General features: G+C 29.5%; 1 protein-coding gene across 2 annotated transcripts in view; it reads left to right on the forward strand.

Annotated features, from left to right (window-relative positions):
- The window catches only part of LOC129960879 (uncharacterized), a 44,236-nt gene extending 31,192 nt beyond the window's left edge, over positions 1-13,044 (forward strand). For both annotated transcript variants that reach the window (XM_056074588.1, XM_056074589.1), the window contains exons 2-3: positions 6,706-6,925; positions 11,157-13,044. In XM_056074588.1, the coding sequence (XP_055930563.1) occupies positions 6,706-6,925; positions 11,157-12,726 (1,790 nt within the window). In that variant the 3' untranslated portion in view covers positions 12,727-13,044. The remainder of the gene's footprint in view (positions 1-6,705; positions 6,926-11,156) is intronic.
- Positions 13,045-15,176: the final 2,132 nt, after the last annotated feature.

Raw genomic sequence — 15,176 nt, forward strand, 5'->3', positions numbered from 1 at the left:
AGTTATACTTTTCCAAACATGTTAACGGATACAGTTTCAATAAATTCCAGGATTTTGGCCTTCATAATATCTAGAATTTCCTGTTGATGATTATGAGAATATCAACACTCAAATACTGCATTTAATATCACGGCTCTTAAAACAGTCTGGGTGTAAATGAACATTATAAAATTTGTATGAAATCAAAAACAATTTCAAAGGAAAAAAATATTATTTTTAGAAATATGGTTATTTTATTTATCCGTTGACTACTTGCATTATTGCATTTTGCTCCATGAAAATTATTATTTGAGTATTATCTACAGTGTCAGTATTCTGTTTTAGTATATGCTGATATTATGTGTATTATTACATCAAGTAATAAATTAAGAAAATATTAAGTATCTGATATTAAAGAGCTTTTTAGGTTAAAATTGTTAATCTGTTAATCTCTTAAAGTTGCCAATATCAAACTAAAAATTTCATATTTTTCCACAGTCAAATGTATGAATGCCTTTATATCTTTGTCAAATGAGAATCTTTACGCCAAACAGGGAGATTACGAATAGGAATTAACTATTACTTTTAATTTGGGATGATGATACTAAAACATCTGATGGCTTAAGGTCAAGCTCTTACCATGCATATAGAATAAGTAAAGGGAAGCAAATACAAAATTTTTGACCTTCGAGTTAAAGATAAACGATGCTTTGGTATTGATATTCTAACAGTTGTGATAAATTTTTCACGTGAAATAATAAGATTGAATTTCTATCGAAATGTTAACTCACAATTCTCCGTATTCGAAACGAAGTTAATTATTATGATTTTTATGTATATTTCTTTACCTTTATTCTTTTAAATCTCACTTTTAATTAATAATTAAGATAATGTCACGAACGTATTAACTGAAATTAAAATGAAAGTAAGTGCTTTTAGGTTAATCGTTCACAGCAGTGTAGATTGTTTATGCTTTTTTGTTAATGCTTCTAAACTACTAATATGAAATATCAAGATAAATTAAGCCATCAATAGCTAGTGCATAAAAGCTCCTTCAATCAAGACAATTTTTTTTGTCAAATATTGCTTGAAAACCAAATTTTAATTTGATTCATTTTGCATGACGAATGCATTTGATTCCTTGCAATTTCCTTTGCAGCATTGAAGAAATCGGTTCAAAATAGAAAATAGAACGAGTTAATAAGACATTTGTAAAATAGCAGCATAAGTTTAGGTTGATTTACTAGTTGATTATAAACATGAATTCATTCAGATGGGAGTTGATTAATTTCGGGTGTATTCATTATTTCTTAATATGAAAATAATTTGAAGAAATGAATTAAAAACACCTTTTTATTATTAGGTTTAAAAATGAATAATTTTTATAATGATCAGTAAGCCTATATTAAACTATATCCATTTAATAAGTAATTATTAAGCTTTGGTAAAAAAAAATAAAAATTCGTCGATGAAATATAAAAGGAGAAATTTAAGAGGCATTTTACAATGACATGTGGTAGGGCATATAATTATTTTGAAATGAAAAGAAGTATAGTTAATGCTTCTAAGAAATAATTAAAAAAAATCAACAGCAGATGAAGAAAATTAATCTCGTTTTCAACTCCTTTATTTGCATAAGTAATTTATTCCGAATGCACGTTGAAAACGAAGTCTGCTAATAATGATAACAAGTTCCTTTTCAAGGTGATATGACGCAACTTGTATGAAACTGTTAATGAATATGCATCCTGTTTCAAAGTGAATAACAAACTCTTCAACTAAAAAAAAGAGGATTTCGAGTGCTTTATTTTATCAGTCTGCCTTGTCTTGAGAAACTTTTCTGAATTGGTAGAGATAAACAAAACATTTTCTACTGACCCAAGTAGTGTAAAGATATAGAAAATTCGTGGTGCCCTATTATATAAACACAATATGCAGATGAACCACCTTCTATCAAAAATCTTGGACTTCTTTCAGAAATATATTTTCTAAAGGAGAGCATATCGAAGAAGATTTTTTATATATCGGCAAAGCACTTTCTCATAAAAAAAATTACGCATGCTCATTGCAGTCTGAAAGCACCCATATATTTCGTTCATAAATAAGAATATAAACTGAAAAAAAAAAAACTATTTCGCCTATTCTTGTTGCAACAGCGGGAGATTGGACATTGCAGATAACATAAACCGGGTATTATTTGTTATTCTTAAATTTTCCAACGAATTCCTTTTCTAACTTAATGCGAGATTTACATTTTAAAATCATTAGAGTCAGGATGATCCTTACACAGAAGTATTTAAGTGTGAAAAAATAAAGGTAATAAGGGAGGATGCGTGGCTCCGACGGATTTAACGTGCACCAGACCAGCTTACACGACGTTTCTGCAGGGGAACAAGGTCTCGAAACTGAAACCCTCCTGTTCCGAAGCCTTTACATACAGGAAAAAAGATATGTTTAATAAAAATGTGTAATAAAACATACCGTAATCAGATTGATAAAAAAAATTTCCAATAAACTATGGCCGATAAATTAGATGTCACTTCTCTGTCTAAGAAAAAATATTTTTTTCGTGATTTTTAATAGCTTGAGATGAAGATTTTAAATGCATTGCATTATCATATAATGCACAATTTTATTTAAAATTGAACGAGGAAATGATGTGACAAGGCAAAATCTTACGATTTAGATATTGAATAACACAATTAAACTGAAGCAAACAAAAACAGTAATCCATTGCAAATAATACAACTAAATTAAAATTAGTTAATTAATTATTTAAAATTAATAAATGACTAGTATAATTGTTTGGGTGGGGTCGTTCTTATATGACAATCAATTTAAATATAAAAAAATAAAGTGAAATCGAATGCCTCCTTTCATATCAACTGTGCTTTGTTCTATATGTAAGCCAGTTTCTAGAACAAGCAGATTAGCTACAAACTGATTACAGATATCCAAATCAAATCTTGTCTGTCTGAGTGATTGGATAGCAATACACAAATTATTCTCTATTGCTAGTATACCCTGAAAAGGTGGTACGTCCCGTCATCGGAAATGAATCAAATTAACCCGTCATCCTTCATTACTGTACTGCCAGAAGATGGCGCATACTTCCATGGACTTGTCATCCTTGGATCAAGCAACACTGACATCATGAAAGTCATTTTCAGAATCATTTTTTTAATAGTCAAGTGAATAGAATTTAAAATGATTGGAATGATGGAATCACTTGCATCATCAAAGGCAATAAGCAGCAACTTCTAGTGCAAATGCTAAAGAAACCACAAATATGGGAAATATTAAATAATGAAGGAAATTTTTGTCGCTCCATTGGGTGTGTGTGTGTGTGTGTGTGAGTCTTCCTTTGTTGCTTCACAAGTTGAAAATAGCTGCGGCATTCAGAGGGTATATCGTTTTTAGGCTTCATTGGGGCATAAATCGAAACATTTATTTTTTTTACTAAGATATTCTTCCTTATAAATTTTTGTTTTAAAACTGATTTAAAAATGTAAAGTGTACTGTATTAGGTGCTTGCATGTATTTTAATCATTTTTCACTTTAACAAGGCATTTATTGAGAAAAATTGGTACAATATACATCAATTAAAATATTTTCCATCATTTTCTACAACTTTTTCCCACTTTCGTCCAGTAAGTCTTGTGACTGCTTATCTTCGAATTTTTTTGGTCCTCCAGGCTGTGCTTTGTCATTGATATCGAAATCCCCACTCTTAAATCGTTGAAACCCAAACCGACAATTGGGATATGACGGAGCAGCATTACCATAAGTTTTTATAAGTGTCTGATGGGCTTCAGCAGCAGATTTCTTTAAATAAATAAAAAAAAAGCAATGAATGTCGAAAATGCAATTTGGAGTGTTCCACGAAAGGGGTCTTTATACACTGAATAACTCAATAATACTAAATGGAAACCTTTCAAAATGATAACAATAAAGTAATAGTCAATTGGTAAGACCCGAAACCATTATCGTTTATATAGATACTTCGCATATTTACCAATAGATGTCGCTGATTAAAATACATGCAAGCACCTAATAATATTTCATCTGAGTACTAGATAGAACTATGACATATATTATTAATTGTATTGACTAAGGAAATATATTTCTTGGATCATTTTAATAACAATAAAAATGTTAAGAAATTTAATGTGTTAATTACTTTATATACTATTTGAGTACATCCACGAACGATGTATGCTTTTCGCATCCAAAAAGCATTTACGATATGAAGTATACTATTTTTATAATATTTGTTAAAATTTTAACATTTCATAGCATATCTAAATATAAAAATACTTCCTAAATAAATTATTTAAATATAAAATATTGATAGTGTTTGCATTTGATATTAAAATGAAATTCAAACTATATGTTTTGATCATTTCTGAAATTTGGCATTCGCGAGAATGAAAGAAACTATAAAATTATAACACTTCTTTGATTTATTCCAATTGAAAATTCAAAGTCATGAATATTCAAAGTCACGAAAAAGACTGATTCATGTTTACAGAAAAGGAATTTGCTTGAGGGAAAGGGAAAAAAAAGTAGTTCAGCAATTATCCGTGGGGAAGACATATCAACAGGTGCTTCAGGCAATTCCTTCAGATGCTATCGGTTACATTCTTAATGAGTGTTCAAATGTTTCTGTTTACTTTCCCTCGCTGAATTTCCTCAAGGCAAGAATAGGAAGCAGCATTTCCTTAGAAAACAAACTTCGAAACTTGCTTTCTAGATCGTGATGGTTTTTTGAATGAAAACTTACGAAAACTATTAATCAAGTTTGTCTAAAATGTTAAAAAAGTCTTTTCATTAAATTTAAAAGTTCATCTGAACCTTTTAAATTCAGACATCTTGAACCTCTTAACATTCTTGCTTAAACCTTTTAACATTCAAAATTTTATTCTATATTTTCCGAAATAATTTTTAAAGACCTCTTTTTTTAATTTAACAAGAATAGACGGAATGAATTTTAGTAAATTTATTTCTCAAAATCCTACTCGACTTTGCCAAGAAGGAAAAAGTGATTTTACTATACGACAATGCATAATGTTGAATAGTATCGTTATACTACTGAATGTATTATGAAATGTATGATCCAATCCCTTCAGAAAGTCAATTTGAAACAGTTTACGCTTTTTACAAATCAATACTCCAAAATTCAGATTTTTAAGTAACAAATTATTTTAGTTTAAAGATTTTTACATTCATATACATTTATTTTTAATTATATTTGCGAAGTGAAGAAATTGTTTTTGAAATTTTCTTTTATATTTTTTTTAAATACTCACTTACAGGAATTGGCCAATTTTGTAATCTCTAAACTCTTTGTGAAATAAATAAAAGTATTCAAATATGAATTGATTTTAATTTTATAATGAGTATCAAATTATAGTGAAAGATACAATCAAAACACATATATATATTTCAATTATGATGAATGAATTATTCTGCTTGAAATGATCAGTTTGCCATCATTAATTGCGCTAATGAGGCAATTAATGAACTCTTTCTCAAATGAAGGTTACCCTTAGATTTTTATTAAATGTTTGTGCGTTTATCTTCGTTTGATTTTATATTATAATTTTGTGTTATTTTTTTAATTAAAGAAAATCAGAAAATTGATGAACTATGTGGAAACCAAACAGCAAAAAATCAACAAAAGCAATCGAGTTGGTGTTGAAAATAATAGGGTTACTCACTCTAATGGTAGCTAACTTCTGATCTGTTAAAGATAAACACATGTTTCTTATTGAAAAACGGCATAAAGAATTAGATTTTATGTCATTTGAAAAAATTACGAAATTTTCTAGTCTTCTTAGTCATATTTAGTAAAATGCTCTTGACACACTAACAATTTTACAAATGAAAGTTCTATTTTTCTGTTACTGAGATTTGAATTTTATTATTTTTAGCACCTCTAGAAAGGAATGTTCGGCATATATTCCTTAAGGCGATTATTTAAATAGTTTAAAATCTTCTAAAATAACGATATTCATAATTTGGGCAGATTACTTGTAAGAGTGGAAATTTTTTATTTAAAATGTTAGAATATCCAGATTATTTTACTATACGTGATTAATAAGAGAGGCGACTGCGTAAATTTTTGACTTTGTAATTGTTTTAGCAATATATACATTTATTTGAAATAGTAGAAAAGGTAATTTTCTCTAAAAACTTTTTTGAGAAAATTTATTTTTTGATATATTTAGAACGAAATACAGCAAAAATGAAAGAAATCAATGATTCAAAACTGGTCTCAATACTGAGAAGAATTAACTTATGTAAAGATAATAATTTCTTGTATAGAGCAGAAGTATCAACAATTTGAAAGTCTCAGCTTCAGAAACGGCGACTTTCAGGTCTGAGACTTGATGTGTAAGCGGTTCTGGTGCACGCTAAATCTGTCGGGGCCAAATGCCCTCTCTCTAGTGTAGCGTGGAGTGGGGGTGCCAGCTCAGTTGTTGTCCTCGTCATCTGACGTGGTTCAAAATTGCGAGGCCCGTTCCAAAACAGTCCTAATGTTGCTTTAAAAATGGATGTTGATATAACTAAAATAAAAAAAAATCTCATTTAGCCAATATTTGTCCTGAATACATAAGAAACCCGGGGAAAACTGTGCACATTTAAATACTGTATTTTCTAAAATAAGCCGACACTTCTATAGAAAATTTCTTTGCAGTTATATTGAATTGCTTATTCTTTTAGAATCCCAGGTGGTAACGGCGAGTAGCAGCGGCCTTGTAGCAAGCATTGACTCCGGGGGTTTGCAAGGAAATGTTGAATTCCTCGACGATCCTAAAGGAACAGCCATTCGAATTTTCCTGAGAGGGGGAACATACGGAGAAAAGTTCCGATGGAAAATACACGAATTTCCTCCAGTGCCAGGAACAGCCGATCCTTGCAGTGCCGAAAAATTAGGAAGAATGTAAGACCTTTATCTTAACCTCAGATCTTGAATTGTCTTTTTTAAGGACTTCCTTACAAACATCAAGAAGATTCATTTCGAGAAAATAAATTTGTTTTCATTCATGCGAAAATAATACAAACACGAATAATATTTTTAACTGTAAAATAGTTGAGGCAATAATTTTAATTTTGAATTATAATAATAATACACAAACAACATCAAAAGGCATACAAGCACAATTCGCATGATCTTCGAAAAATCAAGTTGTAGGTTACAAATCTGACAAACATTCGGCATTTGAAATCTATTTTAAAAAATTAGTATTGCGCAATCAAAAAGCATCTGGCAAAATATGAAAGGAATACTCATAAAAGGTTTTCTAGCCTTTTAAAATCGAATTTATTGTTTCAAAAAAACTTAGACTTCAAAATTGTGAAAAAATCATGAATATGATTGTACTAATTATGAAAATAACAGAATTTCATTATAAATGAACGTCCTTTGTCTGATAAGATATTAGATGCAGATTGTTAAAAGAGGTTTTAAGAATTAATGACAAAAAGAAAGGAGTGAAATAATAAAAAAAGGGCATTTAAAATTCCTTTAAATATTAAAGTCTATCACCAAAAGAAAAGCAGCTGTATATTTATTGAGAAGAATTAATATTTTCAAGAAGATGTTCTTAAACTTCAGATTCATGATCTTCAAAACGTAGAAATCTTTAAAATATTAATAATAGCCTTACTTAAAAGTATAAAATTTAAATAATAAAAATTAATTGAAGTTAAAAATACACTTTTATTAATCTACTAAAAGTTTTTACATTTTAAAATCAATAATATGGGTGTCAAAACGAAATTGCATAGATAGGTACAATATTAGGTACAATAAGTATTGTTTTGTACAATAGGTATCGATAAAAATACTCTAAGAATACTGGAATTTGAATCTAATTCACTATATAACTTAATATAGAATGAATAAAATTTTCTCCCTTATGATATGAATTGTTTTTAGCGTCTCATTATCCTCTAATTTTGATTGAACATCCATATTTTTAATTTTAAAAAGGTTATATTTTACATCACCAATAAAGGCGTAGTTTTTATTTAAAAAAATATTTATTATTTTCTAATTTTAGTCTTCAAGTAAGTCATAATTCGTAATCATAAGAGTTATAAAATCCTAAAATAATTTCCTACCAAAATCTAAATACCTTATTTAATTTTCAAATTTACTACAGGGCAGCGCCATGGTGTCAAAATTTAATTAAAATATTTTAATGTCATTTAGAAGATACAAATGTGCACAATTTCTAGATGTGTGTGCGTTGAGAAGTGTATCAAAACTCAATAAAAAAAATTTCATTTTTATAAATATGAAACAAGTGAAACTATTTCCTTAGTAAGTTTTCAGATGTACACTATTTTCGCTGATAGATTGTCATGGTTTTGATAACTCTTACCAAAAAAAAAAAAGACTTGTAGAGAAAGTTGTAGAACGGTATTGTTGTTGAAAGTTGTGTACAGGTTGGACGATAATTAGAAATAATTTATATGAATAATCCCTATTTTCTCAGTAATCAAAATCATTCAAAGAATATCCTACGAGAATATGTTGATTAATATGCTCATTGATCATTATCGAAACGTATCAACATCATCTGTATAGGAAAGAATGTATTATAAATTTTCATATTACTAATTCAAAAGAAATGATAGTATTATTTATTTAGAAAAATAATTATTAGCATATTATTTACAAAAAGAAAAGGAGCTGTTTTTATCTCAGAGAACTATTAGGAACCAATATCCGATTATCCAAAGTTAGAGGTTTATGTTGAAACCATTCTTCTGGAATTCTTTCATCTGATTTCTTTAATTACCTCATTGAAAAAGCTAAGTCTTAGGAGTTATTATAATTCAGGCGATTAAAATCAGAATTATATTTATCTAAATCGTTTCCATTTAACTAAAGATACAGTTAATAACAGATTTACACGATTAAAAAAACACGCACATAATTTTTCTTTTTGTTCCTGAGCAAAAATTTAATTCTTTCCGTAATTAAAACATTCGACAAAAAAAAAAAAAAAAAAAAAAAAAAAAAAACTTTTTTTTTTAAATATTTTAACTTGATATTTTTATTGTTAATTGTTTGAAAAAAGAGGATTTCAAATATTTTAATTTAACTTTGTATAACTGAATGATATCGTAAAATTCAAAGCTTGCAATACTTTCAAATATTTCTGCGCTATACAACTACTGAACATTACAATCTATTGAACTTAATACTACACTTTGTGCCTATGAATTCATTGAATGCTTCCATATCATCATACAGGCTTACTGATGAATGAATTATCAACTCATGAATTTTGAGTTCAAAATTATGTCTGGACATTTGACTGAATCCTCTGTAAATTTCAAAAGAATATGGCAAATATTTCTCCGGATATGAGGTCATGCTGAGGAACACATTATCAAGGACGATGAAACTTTCGACCATTTTTCTTTACGTTTTTACTAGTAAGCAGCTTTTGTGTGTGTGTGTGTGTGTGTGTGTGAGTATATCTTGAAGTAAAGAAAAAAAAAACCTTAATTTATTGTTTGTTTGTAATTTCGATGATTCCACAAGTCTTTTCGTATTAGTTTCTGTCCAATCAGTTTTAACCTTTTTTGAAAAGAAAATTTGATTTTTCAAGACTCTAGCACACTTAATTTTGTTTACTTTAGTTCTGACAGACTTTTAAATACTACGAGTTCACAGAACGGTATAGTGCTTTATTTTTACTTTGTTTGATGTAAAAATATTCGTAATTAAATGCTTGAGCACATGCTTCGTTTTTCAAGAAAGTGGCTAGTTTCAAGATAGTTATTTCTCTTTCTATTTTATTTAAATGTTTTACAATTATTTCTGGCTATTAGTAAGCCCTTTACGAAAACAATTAAGAATTATTTGTTAAGTCAATTGACTGTAAAAACATAAAGAAATTGAATTTTCTTCATTTTTCAAAATTATCTCTGATTAAAACTGAATTAAACTAGAGTATGATTTCTAAGGGAAACGACAAAATTTTATTCTTTTATTATTTTCTCATTTATAAATAATCGGTTATTGTTGAGAAAATAACTGGTTTGATATAAGCTGCTTAATCGTAATGTTTCTGCGTTTGAATCCTTAAATCTATTTTTCTCAGTTTGCTTTTTTACAAAATCATGTCTAATATAAAACGCTAAAAGTCAAACATATTTTATACTAATTAATTTGAAATTTTTTTTGTAAATTCACAGATATCATCTTAATTCAAATAGGGATGAATATGTAAAGATTTTGATCAGAATTTTAAAAAAACTAGTGAAAATGAAAAAAAGATTGGATATTTTCCAAAAAAAAATCAAACAGATTGTTGAGAAAATATTTGTTGCTCCAGAGCAAATTTAGATATTCTAATCTCACTTAATTCACTACGGGGATCACTCAAAAACCATTTGACGACCAAATATTTAAAATGAAATGACAAAAAGCATTTAAAAAATGTTCAATTAAAAGTAATTTTTAAGGAAATTTTTTTTTAATTTTTGAGCTTAAGAAAAATTATTCCTAAGCTTAAAATTTTAATTTCAAACTTATGAATGATATTTTTTTTGAAAATATCATTCCTATTTTAATAAAATTAGGAATAATATTTTTAATAATAGTATTTTTAGGGATAATATATATAATTAAGAAATTAAATATATCTGAACAGTTTTTGTTAAACTATAGAAATTTTTTTTTTATTGAAGTTATGGGAAAAAAATGGAGAATACTGATTCCCCTTAAGCTATGAAGACATTTTTAATGTAATTCAGTCCTCTAAACATAAATTCAGTTGACAAAAAACCAAATATTGAGTCTTTTGATCAAAACATCTGTTCTGTGCATCTTAAATAGTTACAGAAATATTTCTTTAAATAATTGCCAAATCAATTGCTAAATGATTTCGGTAATCTTAATAAACTATGTCATCCTGGCTTATAAAATCTTATCAATTTTCAATATAAAAAGCTGATTGAGCTAATTGAATAAATAAAAACTCTGATTTAAAAAGAACTTTCATCGTAATTTCCTATTTAGTTTATAATGACGATATACTGCTTAACTATAGAATACTATAAATGTGGAAAGGAAGAAAAAGAAATACTGTTATTCAATGAACTAACTTTTGTGATATATTCATACTAATTTATGTAATATATTCATATAGGTATGTAGATTTTACGGAACCCCATGGTCCAGTAACTGTTGGTCAAGATATGGTTTTACTATCAAATCTGAAGCTTATAGGCAATGCCTCCATCTTAGGCCGAACCTTGGTTCTTCGAAGCACCGAAACAGGGAGAGTATCTTGCGCTGTCATTCAACCAACATCAAGAATACGGACATACCAAGCTAAACTCAAAAGTCCCCTAGGTGGCACAGTTATAATTCGTCAAAGTGGATTCGGAACTGGTATTCTGTCCCAGTTATGGTATGTCAATGGTACAAGGAGAGATTCAATACACCGTTGGGCTGTATTGCAAACTCTAACTGGACCGACAGAATCACCAACAACTGTTTATGAAAATGAAATTACACGCTGCGTCAATCTGCAAGCTACGCCATTCTTTCACATTTCAGAAACTGTTGGGTATGCTGCAGTAGGACGTGAGCCAAACATTATCACAGGACGAACATATCACACTGTAGTATCGGCACCCGTTTTAGAAAGAGTGCAAAACAGTCTATATATAGTTATATATTCTGATATTGATCCTTCAAAACCACTTGCATGTGCAAGAATAACACCAATCGAACCTAAGCAGGCCATGGCTAAGTTTGATTCTGAAGTTTCAGGAGAAATATCCTTCCGACAAGAATCGCCATATGATCCCACTTTAGTGACAATAAATCTGAGTGGACTGAATAATAAAGCATATAGTTACGGTATTGATGAGTTACCATTGATTTTTCGGGGTGATAAAACTGAAGTATGTCCAAACGTAAAAACTGTAATTTATAACCCTCTCAAGAAATCACCAGATTCAGTTCCTGAACCAAACAAAGGTAGTTCTGATCAATACGCTATTGGGGATTTAAGTGGAAAATATGGTCCTTTAGAGAATCGAGAAAAACATTTTCAACAAGTATATGATCCTCAGTTATCGCTATTTGGAGTTCACAGCATTGTAGGTAGAGCAGCTGTAATTTATTATTCTGACGGTCGACCTATGGCATGTGCCAATATTGAACTTATAGGAAGACGAGTCGTAACAGCATTTGCCACTTTCGATTTCCCGTTACAAGGACAGTTAATTCTTCGCCAAGACCGTGATGATCCTTCCGCTGACACATCAGTATATTTAGAGTTATCATACCCTTCCGCTGCATCCCATACCAAGACCTATCATCATCCATGGCATGTAAATGACCGAGCTATTCCCACTGGCCAAAGATTCAGCTTAAGTGGCATAGATTGCCTACAAGCTGGGACTGTGTTTAATCCTTACAATGTAAGTGTTGATGGTTTTTATTATAGCCACTGTTCCGGCTTAGCATCTCAAAGATGTCAGATTGGTGACTTCTCTGGAAAACTGCGTTATTTGGATATACCTCCTTTTGGTGTGCAAGGAAATAAACAACAAATTGCTCGCTATTACTTCACAGACCCTTCATTACCTCTGGCAGGTCCAACTAGTGTTATCGGAAGATCGGTAGTAATTAATGAACCAGACTTCGGTGAAGGACGTCTGGCTTGTGCCAATATTTTTGAGCATTATAGTGATTATGGAAAATAGTGTTCTTTTTGAAAACAAGAAGTTACGAAAGTAAACTTGAAAATTTTCCACGATCTTCTGAAAAATTATCATCTTGCAATAATCATGAACTGAAAAACACTTGTTGCATTTTATTCAATACAATGATTAATTTAAGCCATATAATACAAATGAGAAATCATCAATCACTTCATCAGAATGAAATGTTTTGACAAACGTTCTCTATGAGAATTTTTATTGTATGAAAATGTAAGAAGCAGATTTTTGTAATTATGAGTGTGATATGCTACTCATATAAAATATGTAATACTTGAGATTTGTATAAATATTTGAAACCTCTTTGGATTTGTTGATATTTTGACTCATTTACAAATCTGTGTGTAAATTAACCATCACATCCAGAGCAGGGTTAATATACTACAATATTAAACTCTCTCTCTCTCTCTCTCTCTCTCTCTCTCTCTCTATATATATATATATATATATATATATATATATATATATATATATATATATTATTTATATAAGCATAATCTTAATGAATTTCTTTAATATTTTTAAATATTTATAATTTATTTACTATATCAAAAACACTGAAGTGCATGCAGTTCACTACATAAAAAAATTCAAACAAAAATCAACCGAACAATGTTCATTTTTAATATAATATATAGATCATAAATAAATGGATAGTAAATTGCATAATACATACAAAAGAAAAGATCAGAAATTCGACAACCGACAATACGTCATAAATTTTTTTAAAGATTTATTCATACAGTTATGTCTTAAAAATGGATTTCAAGCTTCTTATAGTAAAGTTTCTATTTTGATGCTCTCAATGGACCCAGTTTTTATTCAGCTCCCCAGAAACAAAAATTCTGAATGCAATTATAATTTTTGGCCTACCAGAGAAAAGATATCAAAAATTAGGACTATTAACTTAGTTAAATCTGAATAAATATAAAGTAGTCCTTTATCATTTGTTGTAATATTTCAAGGTTTACTAGTTAATAATTGGTTATCATTGTCGTTTAGCATATAATACAGGGAAGAATGCATCCAAAATGCATTAAATTTCTTACGAATGTAACGTTAACAATCTTTTTGATATAATAATAAAGGTTTAGAATTTATATAAGTAAAGATGTATTCACTTTTATATCTCACCTGAAACTAATTCGCCATATATTCTTATTGGTTTTCTTTTTTTATATTGCTGAAAAGCTGTCCTTTATTCTTTCATGTTAATTTGGTTATGTGTGATTAGTAATAGCAATACCAGTGTCATTTTCATTTAAATTTGGCAATAAATTACTTGCTCTCATCACCTAGACTTATTGCATGAAAGTAACTAAAATAAAATTTTAGAAAGAATAAGTTGTATAACCTTAACACAAAAGTATTCTTTAAAAATATCCGATGATATATTCGTAATTCATATTTGTTACAATCCTGCTAATTGAAATTTCACGGTTCTTTTGATAGTTTTTGGCGTTTGTAATAGGATTCCAATGGAAAGCTACAATATCGCAAAATTCATATGTAAATGAATGACCACTTGATCTTTTTTGTGTGTGTGTGTTTTTAATGCGGTTGCTCTTATGGCTGTACTGTGCCTGTATAAATATTGTATCTGTATTGAGGATGAATTCTGCTACTGAAAATAATCAAGAAGGCAATTGATGTTTTAATTAGTCTATGGAGATAAAAACACTTCGTTTGGATATTAACTAATTGAATCGAAAGTTAATCCTATAACTGCAGTTTTAGTGTCAAAAACACAAACCAAATTCCATCTATCTAACTTATTACCTCTTCAAATAACCTCGTTTGAGCACTCAGGAATTTTCAGAATTATTGGCATTTAACACAGCTGACACGAAATTTAATACTTTTCGTTAGTCCAAACATATCCCTCCGGAAGGCACCTCGAAATGTAGATTAGATTATTCCGGTATGGTGGTTGGATCTCGCCATCCTGGAGGGTACATGTAAAGGTGGAGGTCTGGCTCCTCCCATCGATGACGGGATGTACTTCGTCAGGGAAGGGTTGTACTGTGGCCGGTGATGGCCCTTAGGACTCAACCACAGTTCCCGCCAGTGTTGCTGTTGCGGCGGTACGGTCATTAGTATTTATTTATCCGTGTGCCTTCGGTCGGGTCGGAGAGTCAGTAATACGACTTAGTCCAAGTATAATAGAGTTCTAGATTTTTAATGGAAATACGAAATTTTATCGCTCTAACTCGTTCCATTTTTGAGTATACATTTTCCCATACAGGCGGACATAATTCTAAATATGTCTCTCTCTCTCTCTCTATTTAAGCTTCAAGGAAATCTAAAACATTAAGTAAAGTTTTGGTAAATTCACGAGGTCAAGTTATACGACAATTACAATGATTTGTCTTCTCTATATTTCGTGTAAGCGAAAATATAAACAGAAACAAAAATTTTCTCGTGAAATAAAGGAA

The sequence above is a fragment of the Argiope bruennichi genome, chromosome X2 (genome assembly GCF_947563725.1).
Source record: "Argiope bruennichi chromosome X2, qqArgBrue1.1, whole genome shotgun sequence".
NCBI classification, from domain to species: Eukaryota; Metazoa; Arthropoda; class Arachnida; order Araneae; family Araneidae; genus Argiope; species Argiope bruennichi.